This window comes from Pteropus medius, unplaced genomic scaffold, assembly GCF_902729225.1.
Source record: "Pteropus medius unplaced genomic scaffold, Ma_sr-lr_union100, whole genome shotgun sequence".
In the NCBI taxonomy this organism is placed as follows: domain Eukaryota; kingdom Metazoa; phylum Chordata; class Mammalia; order Chiroptera; family Pteropodidae; genus Pteropus; species Pteropus medius.
Window position 1 is genome coordinate 1,743,382 of NW_024349519.1, and position 10,986 is coordinate 1,754,367.

General features: G+C 34.8%; 1 protein-coding gene across 1 annotated transcript; it reads left to right on the forward strand.

Moving 5' to 3' along the window:
* Positions 1 to 432: 432 nt before the first annotated feature.
* LOC120618587 (olfactory receptor 8S1-like) lies at positions 433 to 1,440 on the forward strand. The gene has a single exon (XM_039882855.1). It carries the CDS (start codon positions 511 to 513, stop codon positions 1,438 to 1,440), a length of 930 nt encoding a protein of 309 aa, XP_039738789.1. The 5' UTR covers positions 433 to 510.
* The last annotated feature ends 9,546 nt before the right edge of the window (positions 1,441 to 10,986 follow it).

Consider the following 10,986-nt stretch of genomic DNA (forward strand, 5'->3'; position numbering starts at 1 on the left):
AGCATAGCCACGATACCCCTGAAACCTGTAGGGAAGAATCCTTCCTTGCCTCTTTCTAGCTCCTGGTGATGACTGTCAATCCTTAGCATTTTTTGGCTTGCGAGAACATCACTCCAGTCTCTGCCTCTGTTGTCACACAGCTGTCTTCACTCTGTGTGTCTGTCTTCACATGATCTCGTCTCTCTTATAATAACACCAGTCATGTTGGATTAAGAACCCGCCCTACTCCAGTATAATCTCATCTTAACTTGTTACATCTGTGATGACCCTATTTCCAAATAAAGTCACATCATGAGGTACTGGGGGTTAGGACTTCAATATATTTTCAACAATTCAACCCATAGCAGTCACAATGGGAATTACTCAATTGCTTTCCTTTTCTATTCTTAAGCTGATATAAGTATTACCTGAAAAGTTTTAGGATGTGGGGATGATATTCTGATCACTAGAAATTACTCAGATTCTGTAGTACAGTTGATTTCTTTCTAGGAATGGAATTTATAAACAACCATGAACAACCTCACTTTCTTCACTGAGTTTATCCTCCTCGGGCTGTCTGAAGACCGCCATGCCCAGACTCTGCTCTTTGTGCTGTTCCTGGGGGTTTACCTCCTGACTCTGATGGGGAATCTGGTGATGATCCTGGTGATCAGAGGGGATTCTCACCTACACATCCCCATGTATTTCTTCCTCGGACATCTATCCTTCCTGGATATCTGCTTCTCCTCAGTTACCATGCCCAAAATGCTACAGAACTTCCTGTCTCAGAAGAAAAGCATCTCAGTGTCGGGCTGCATCACCCAGAGTTTCTTTTTCCTTCTCTCTGGGTGTGCTGAAGCCAGTCTTCTCTCTGCCATGGCCTATGACCGCTATGCTGCTGTCTGCCACCCTCTACTTTACACTGTGGTCATGAACAGGCCTCTCTGCACTGCAATGGTTGGTGCAGCTTGGGTGATGGGGTTTCTGAACTCACTAGTGAATAATCTTTTCATCCACAAATTACATTTCTGTGGGTCCAACATCATCGCCCATTTCTGCTGTGAGCTGCCTTCACTATTCCCTCTGTCCTGTACTGATCCCACAGCCAATGAGTTCCTTCTGTCAGGGTCCAGTGCGTTTCTGGGGCTGCTGACGCTTCCCCTGATCCTCTTCTCCTACTCCAGAATCATTTCTGCCATTCTGAGCATCCGCAATTCGGAGGGCCAAGGCAAAGCCTTCTCTACCTGCTCCTCCCACCTCACCGTGGTGCTCTTGTTCTATGGGACGGCTCTATTCAGGTACATCAGCCCCGCTTCCGGCTCAGTGTTGGAGCGAGTGGTCTCCGTTCAGTACAGTGTGATCACGTCCTTGCTGAACCCCCTTATCTACAGCCTCAAGAACCAGGAGGTGAAAGCAGCTCTGCAGAGGATGCTGAGGCAACAAAAGTGTGCCTTAGGGTAAGAAGAAGCTGTGTGTTTCTGTTCAGGAAATATAAAATTATCTCTAAAAAGGAGAAAGATTTTTATAGGCACAGAGCACTTGGGGGAAATTGCATTTCAATTAAATTCAAGTATTTGTTTGGACTTCGAAGTAAATAAAGTTCCACAAAAACAGAGGCTAGGGAAAAGGAGTTTGATGTACAGGAGCCCTTTGCAAAATAATCTGATAGCAACATCTTGGCTCCATCAGAGGAGACAACAGGGCTGACACAGATGAAATATGTTGGAGCAGAACAGGCTCTTTGGTCAAACTGCTGACTTTTTCTTGTGATTTTCACAAAGGTACACAATAAAGAAAGGGGCCTACAATAATGGAAGGAATGTTATAGACAGTGCTCCAGAATGCAGACAGTTGGAGTCATTCATTCACATGACCCAATGGTATCCACTGGCATTAAGTGGCCAGTGCGACTGCATATAGGTTGGTGTGATGGTTAATTTTATGTGTCAACTTGACTGGGCTGAGGGATGCCCAGGCAGTTAGTAAAATGATTATTTCTAGGTGTGTCTATGAGGTTGTTTCCAGAAGAGATTAGCATGTGCATCAGTAGACGGAGTAAGAAGATTGCCCTCACCAATGGAATGGGTACCATCCAGTTTGTTGCAGGCCCAAATATAACAAAATGGTGAAGGTAGGGTGAATTTACTTTCTCTGCTTGAGCTGGAACATCCATTTTCTCCTGCCCTCAGATATTGGTGCTCCTGGTTCTCAGGCCTTCAGACTCAAATTGAGACTTACACCATGATTTTCCTGGGCCTCCAGCTTGCAGACAGCAGATCATGGGATTTCTTTGCCTCGATAATTGTGTGAACCAATTCCTCATAATAAATTATCTATCTATCATCATCTATCTGTCTAACTATCTAGAGATAGTCTGTTGGTTCTTTTTTTTTTTTTTGGAGAACCATGACCAATATGGCAGGAAAGAAAAAAAATAGATCGTCAGATTGGAAATCAGTATATTGTGCCTATTTCATTTTTCCTAAACTCTCCTACCTAAGGCCTTACATTTGAAAATATAGCATGTGCATTTGATCCATGTATATTTTGCATACCAGAATATGGAGTGGGGGATAGACAGGAATAATTATAGATGCAAAATTAAAAGATCAATAAAGTATCCCTTTGCATTTACTTAATTAATAAACATAAATGTATAATAGCAGCCTATTGAGAAACTTTAAAGAAGACCTAAGTAAACAGAGAAAAATATATTATGCTTATTTGGGTTGGTAGACAAACCATTGTAAAGATGTCAGTTTTTCCCAAATCAATGTATATGTTCAGTGTGATTTCAATCAAAATTCCAGAATACTTTATAAATTTAAAAAAGTTGATTCTAAAATTCATATAGAAGTAAATGGTCCAACAAATGCCAACCTACTCTTGAAGCTAAGAACAAGGTAGACTCTCTTGCTCTACCAGATATCAAGACTTATTATAAAACTATGTAATTAAGATTTTCTATTACTGACACAGAGAGAGACAAATGCACCAATGGAAAAGGAGCGAGAACTCAGAGGTGGACTGCAAATACAGAATTAGGCACTGAGATGGCAAGGCAGATCAATTTGTTTAGGGTGAACTTTTCAATCAATAATACTTAATACAGGGATGATTAGCTATCCATGTAGAAAATTAATGAAATTTTATCCTCAGCCATCATATGCAAAAATCAATTCCCATTAGACTGAAGTACTAAGTGTGAAAGGCAAAACTATAAATCTTTTATAAAACAGTATAGACAATGTATTCATGCTAGAGAAAGATTTTATAAAACAAGGTGAAAAGCACAAACTGCAAAAAAGTTGATAAATAAAATTATATTAAAATTAAGAACTTTGATTTATCAAAATTAAGAACTTTGATTTTCATAAAAATGAAAAGACAAGCCACGAAGTGGGAAAAAATATTTGCCACATATACAAACATCAAAATCCTAGTGCCTTGCATTGTCAAAAGAAAAAAAAATTATTCCGATAGGAAAATGGGCAAAAGACTAGAACAGGAGCCTGACAAAAGATGAAATCCAAATCCTTACAGTTTTCAGCTTTAAAAGTAAAACCACAACAAAAATTACCATTAAATATATATCATAATAGAAAAAATTAAGAAGCCAAATATAATGAAGTATTGGCAATAAAGTAGCACAATGAGAATTCTCATTTTGGAAAGAGTTTTGGTTACCCACTATGTGGTAAAGTTAATTCAACTCAGAATTCCACTACTAGGTATTTATCCTAGAGAAAATTTTACCCACTGCACCAAAATAAGTGTCTAAGAATGTTTATAGTAGCATGGTTTGTAACAACCAAATCCAGGAAATAACTCAATGGCCATCTACAATAAAAATAGAAAGATAAATTTTGATATATTCATACTGTGAAGTCAATACAATCAATGAAAATGAAGAAACCATAGTCACATGAAATAGTATGGATGAATCTCAGATACAATATTGAACAAAATGATATGTAAAACATTATTTCATTTATATAAAGTTCAAATAAAGGTAAACAGTACTATATTACTGAGGGATGCATATATCAATGGTAAAACTGTAAAGAAAGGAAGGAAATCAATAAGAATGTCAGAGCAGCCTGGATGGTAATTAAGAGAGGAGGGAGAAGAGTGGTGTTCATTCCCAGGGCTCAAAATGTACTATTTCTTAATCTTTAAATTTTTTTCTTTTATAGTGGTCACATAGATCTTTGCTTTATAATTTTTTATTAAATGGTACATAAATGTCGCATGTACTTTTTTGTATATATGGCATATTTCAAAAATTTAAAAAACTGTAAACATCAAACTAAATAGTGAAATACTGAAGTAATTTCTATTAAAACCAGAAATTGGGGAGAGATGCCTGTTTTCTCCACTGTTTCATTATATTACTTTGAAGATTATAGCTAAGATAATAAGACATGAGGATGAAATACTTAGAATAATTATAAAAAATAAATTGCTTATTTTCTGTGCAGATAATATGATTATATTCTTAGATAACTCAATAGGCTAGGGGCAACTATGAAAATTAATGAAAGATTAAGTTGGCAAAATACAAAATAATACACAAAAGTAGAGTTTCACTATCCTATCAATAACCAATTTGACCTGGAAATGGGAGAAAATTCCATTCACATTACCAAGAAAATCATAAAATAATAAATTTAACAAAAAAGTACCAAATTTATATGAATAAAACTATATTGAATAGATAAAACGAGATCTGAATAAATGGAAAGACATACCATGTGGCCGACCTAAGTAAAAAAAATAATAATAATAGAATCTGTTTGAAGGATTTTGAGAGTCTCACAAAATCAGAGAAAGCTAAAGACCCAGGGTATGGGAAGGTCAGGACCATAGTGCCTGTGGAGATCTAAGCCATGGAAACGAACAGATAATCTCTTCAAATCACCCCTGTTACACAACCATAGCCTTTGCTGATTTAAATTCCTGGGTAAAAGGGTCCAACTGGCCTAGATTAAGTCAGCTCTTGCCTAGGAAAGAACATCTAAAGTTTCTCTGTAATGTCATTTTCTCTATCTAACTCTACTTTTCAACCTGCGCTTTAAAAGGACCTATATATAATTCAGCAATCACAAAAAAGAGGACAGCATTGCTGCTTTAGTGAGTGTGTGGCTGGCTAAGTGTATAAGCCTTGGTTTGGTACATGAGTCTTGGGGTCAGACAGTCTTGTCCATAAGTTATCAAAGCACACAGCCTTGTCACCTTTAAGTACTTTTCCCCAGCTTTAAAGCTTGTATCTGCATCATTGCTTTGATTCTTGTTACCAATTTTATTGATCTATTTTTCCCAGTCCGCTTGGCTGACCAGCTTCTTGAAGTGATCCTGCTGGAAGCCTCCTTGAGTGGCCAGGACAGGTCTCCTTCACCTTTCACACCTAAAAGGCATCCTGACGTTTAGCTGTGAATCATTTTGAAGTTGTCCTTTTCCTTCTCCCTTCTAACCAGGATTAGGCCTCCTTAGCAGGCCACTTTCCTTATTTCCTACTGGTACATTTGTTGCGCTAGTGAAGGTCCTACTGCTTCTGAAGGCTCAGCTGTCTTTGAATGCACCTTGGCACAATGGTAGTCAATGAGCTAAGCTTTGTAGCCTTGCACTTTTTCAGAGACAAGATCCCTTCTTTATCTTGAGACTCATGTGCCTCTAAAGAGCATGGTCCGATGACACAGAATTAGCCTTCTCAACCCTGGATGTGACCAAATGTGATGAACTCTACTGCAGCCTGAAGTGATTTTTTTGCTTCACCTCTGACCTTTTTATTTTCTCCAATATCCTGCATCTCCAAGGCATGCGTTCAAATTAGAACTCCTATATCTCCTTGTACCTGTAACATGCTGAAGTTCTTTTATATTTTGCCAAAAATGCAAATACCATTTTTCGATGTTGCAAAAATGGAAAACCAAGTTTGGGTGATTATGATTGCAATCTATTCCTCCACAAACTATTGCCTCATATTCTAAGTTTTTGCTAAACAGAGATGAGGTCTAGAAAACTGCGACCTTAACCCAAGGACCCTTGGAGGCCTATGAGGATTAGAAGGCTTCAACAGTTGGAGAACTCGATTTAGGCTGGGAAGCTAGACAGGCTGTGTAGGTTAGGTTAGCTGTGGCTACTAATTTTGTTACATAATCACCTGCAAAATCTAACATATATACCATTGAGAAGTAAAGTAGAAGAGTACATATAGTATGGGTCAATTTTAACAGAAAGAATTAACTCCTTGGTGACTTTGGGCAAATTATTGAACCTGTGCGATCCAATATTCTTGTCCATAAAATTTGTTGAATAAAGGATAAATTTATTCTCTCTTTAATTTTCACAACAGTTCCATATTAAACGTTTATCCTTTTACAAATGAGAAAATTGAAGCTCAGAGAGGTTAATAGCTTATTCCTGAAGAGCACAACTAGGACTGTGTCCAAATCTAGATATTTTGATCTTAACCTGTGTTTTTTCCTAACTTTACTATATGTTCATTTCCAGGGCCCTGGTCATTCCCAAACACCAATTGCTTAGATGCAATTCTGGGTAATATTTTTATTTTAAAAATGCCTCTTCACATTGTTGTTTTGGTGATATGGTAAGAAATAAAATTTGAGGGTAGCTGAAACAAAAAGAAAGAGAGAGAGAGAGAAAGAAAGAAAGAGAGAGAGAGAGAGAGAGAGAGAGAGAGAGAGAGAAATTGCCCTCCAAAGAATAGGTATTATATTTCTCATATATTTATTTAAAGAAAATAAATATTGTAAAATAGTCATTAAATAACAGTACAGAAAAATATACTTAAAATTAATGTTTTAGATTTGGTTTTCATTCCAGTTACAGGTATGTATTTTATTCAGCAAACTTTCAGTCTTGTAGATTCGCATATATATGATATGTCAGAATGAGAACAGGGAATGAGGAGCAAGATGATTAATAGGGATCTTAAGAAAATTTCCACGTTCAAGGAACTTCATTTTAACTTGATTACCTCCATAAAGACCCTATTTCCAAGTAAGGATATATTCTGAGTTACTGGATATTAGGACTTCAACATACTTTTTGAGAGACACAATTTCACCTATAATACCATATATCTTCTCTTTTATTCCTGTAGTGTTTGCCAAATTAGTTTAAAAACAAATGAATATGCTCCAGTTTATTCTGATCAATATAATTTTTAATATTGCAACTGCAATGTGATAAAAACTCATTTTTAAATTTTATTATACTCTTAGGAAAGGCCTAGAAAAGTAATTTAAATAGAGATTGTTCAAGAATGAGGAAAAATACAGTATTATGAGCAATGAAATCCCCCAAACCATCATCCATGGGTTGCGAGATTGCCATATTGACCATCATTGTATTCTACACAGCCCTGCTTCTAATCAGAGTTCATTCTACAGCAAAAATTTATGAGCAATGGGCTCATGCTGGTGGAATTTATTGGTCTTACTATATTCCCCATCATGCTGAAGCTGCCACAATAAAATGATAGAATGGCCTTTTGAAATTTCATTTATCATGGCAGCTTACTGACAATACTTTGTGGGACTGAGGTAGTGTCCTACAGCAGCAGTTCTCAAACCATTTGGTAACAGTACCCCTTTTATACTCTGAAAAATTATTAAAGATCACAAAAAGATTTGTTAAAATTTATTTATATTTTTTAGGACAGTTTTCTTTAAATATTTCTTTGGGGGCGGGGACACCTACTCCATTAGAGATCTTTTATTTTTTCACATCCATCACACCATGAATTCATAGGGAAGGGGCTCCAGAAGCTCAGGCTCCTTTCCATTAGTTCTCACAAAGTAAGCTTCTCTGGGTGGAGCAGGTTGGTACTTCAGTTGAACCCAGGTACCTTTCTTTTTGGCTACCTTCTTTATTTTGATCATTTTCTTTCACATGTTTTAGGAAGCTGTCTTGGCTCTTGGAGTGCTTAATATGCTCATAATATGTGCATTAATTCTCTTGGCCAAAATCTTGCCCTTAACTTTTTTATTTACAACAATGCCAACTGCATCTGGGTAATATTGTAGACTCCTCCAGTTTTGCCATAACATTTGTGGGGCATTCTTTTTTGAACAGTGCTCATTCCCTTGATGTCTACAGTATCACCTTTCTTATAGATTTGCATTTATATGGCCAAAGGAACAACTCCATGTTTTCTAAAAGGCCTAGAGAATAAATAGCAGGTCTCTCTTCTTTCACTTTGTGTTGTTCATTTTGGCAAATTACTGGCAGATGGAGGTTCCAGCCGAAAGGCTACAAAGAGATCTTTTTAATGAGGATTATACACATTGATATTTACTGTTTTATAAATTAAAACGGAGAAAAATTTTAAGTATTTATCAATTCATTTAAAAATAACAATAATAAACTCATGGTTTGTAAAAATATCATTATTATAAAAATATATGTACCAAAACAAAAAAAATGAGAAAAGTATCATTGTTATACATTTCTGCAAATCTCTTTATGTCTGACTTGAAGATAGCTGACTCTATTTTTATTGAAGTAAATAAAAAATATCCTGCCTCAGAGACATTATTGGCAAAGGAGGACTATCATTTTCAGATCTGAAACAATATCAATAAATTTTTATACACTGTTGTGTTAAAATCCATTGTACTTTGAATGGAGTGCTCATTCAGGTGTAATTTTTTAACACCATACTTTGGTCATTTGAAGAATACTGGTTTGCTAATGTTAAAATATTAACACGTTTATGTTCTAACTATTGACAAAGTTCATTACACAATATCAAAAAATCATGTGCATTATCATTACCAATCTCATCAGCATTTTCTCACTGGTAACAGATAATGTCAGTTTTTTTCCTCTGTCATACTTGTTGAAGTCAGTTTTAGAGAAAGTATGCCAAATACTCGTTTGAGTAACGACAGTTTGCCAGTTATTCTTTCAGGTAAAAGTGGTGCTCGATTTTTTTAGAAAAGTAACTACTTCAGTTCACAACTCAACAATCGTACAGGTGCTTTTTCTTAAGATGACCATCATGCTTATGTTTGAAGCACATGTAATTTATGTATACTTACATTTTGTTACACAGAATAATAAAAAGATGTGTACTCTGCTGTCAAGATTTAATAAAATTAATATTTTTTACTGACTCACCAAGACATTCTCAAAGTTGGAAAACTATTCTATGTTTTATTCTAAAGACTCTAATGAGCAATTTGGAGATGACTGACATTTTAACAATATTGTCTTCTAATCCATGAACATGGTATATATAATGTTTTCAAATTTTTAGTGTACAAGTCTTATATGGTTTTATTAAACATATTCTTAAGTATATAATGTTTTGAATAATATCATAAATGGAATTGTTTTTACTTTCATTTTCCAAATGTTTGTTGCTTGCATATAAAAATACAGTTGATTTCTATATTGACCTTGCATCATATGACCTTCTTGAATTCACTTATTATATAGTCTAGCAACTTCTTTGTAGATTTTTAAAAAATGTTTATGAGCATTTCAGTTACTTTTCCTTTCTAAACTATGTACATTTTATTTTATTTTTTTTTGCCCTTTTCTTGCACTGATTAGGGCCTCAAATACAACATTGAAAAAAAGTAATGAGAGCAGACATCCTGTCCTATTTCCAATCTTAGGGGAAAAGCTTTCAGTTTTTGATATTAACTATTATTATGTTTATTGTGGGATTTTCAGAGATGAACTTTTTCAGATTGAGGAAGTTCCCTTTTATTCCTAGTTTATGAAGAGGTGTTGCATCTTGTCAAATGCTTTTTGGCATCTGTTGAAACCTTATAAAAGTTTTCTATTTTATTCTGCTTATGTGGTAAATCTCATTCGTTAAATTTAAAATGCTAAAGCAACCTTGCATTCCTGGGATAAAGCCCACTTGGTCATAGTGTATTTTCCTTTTTATATGTTGCTGTAATAAATTTGCTAAAAAATTAGCTAAGGATTTTTGTATCTTTGTTCATGAGGGATATTGGTCTATAACTTTATTTTCTCGTAATGTTCTTGTCAATTTAGATATCAAGGTTATGTTTGTCTCATAACAAGTTTAGAAGTATAATATCTTTGTCTGGCTTTATTATTAGGATAATTCTAGCCTCCTTAAATGAGTGTAGAAGTGTTCTCATCTCTCTTTTCTAAAAGTTTTTTTTTTTGTTTGTTTTTGTTTTTGTTTTGTAGGATTAGCATCCTTTTGTTTAAGTTTGATCAAATTCACCAGTAAAACCATCTGGACCTTGAGTTTCCTTCCAGGTCATGATTACAAATTTAATCCTTTAGTTGATAAAGTGCTATTTAGGTTTTCTATATATTCTTATAATTTGGTAATTTATGGCTTTCAAAGAATTTGTCCACTTCATCTAATTGTCAAATTCATTGGCATAAAATTGTTCATCATGTTCTCTTCTTAGCTTTTGAATTTATGAAGGATCTGTAGTGAAACACTCTTTTATTCTTGATAGTCATAATTTGTCTTTTCACATTTTTTTCTTAAACAGTCTAGTGGAGGTTTACTAACTTTACTGATTTTTTTTTTTTCAAAAAACAGTTTTTGGTTTAGTCCATTTTTTCTATTTTTGCTGTTTTCTATTTTATTGACTTTTGCTTTTCATTATTGCTTCTTTATATTTATTTTGAGTTTAAGTTGATTTTCTTTTTCTTACTTCTTTCAGTGGAAACTTAGGTCACTGGTTTCAGACATTTCTTCTTTTCTAATATAAGCATTAAATTTTCCTATAAGTATTAATTTAGCTGTATGCTACAAATGTTAATCTTTTCCTTTTCATTCAGCTAAAAATTTTTCCTATTTCCTTTGTGGTTTCTTCTTTGACCCATGGGTTATATGAAAGTGTGTTGTTTGATATTTAATTATGTTGGATTTTCCAGATATTTTCAATCATTGATTTATAATTTACTTCCATTGCAATCAATTTGGTTAATGGCTCAGCATAGTTCTAGCTTTAGACCATTCTATGTGCACTTGGAAGA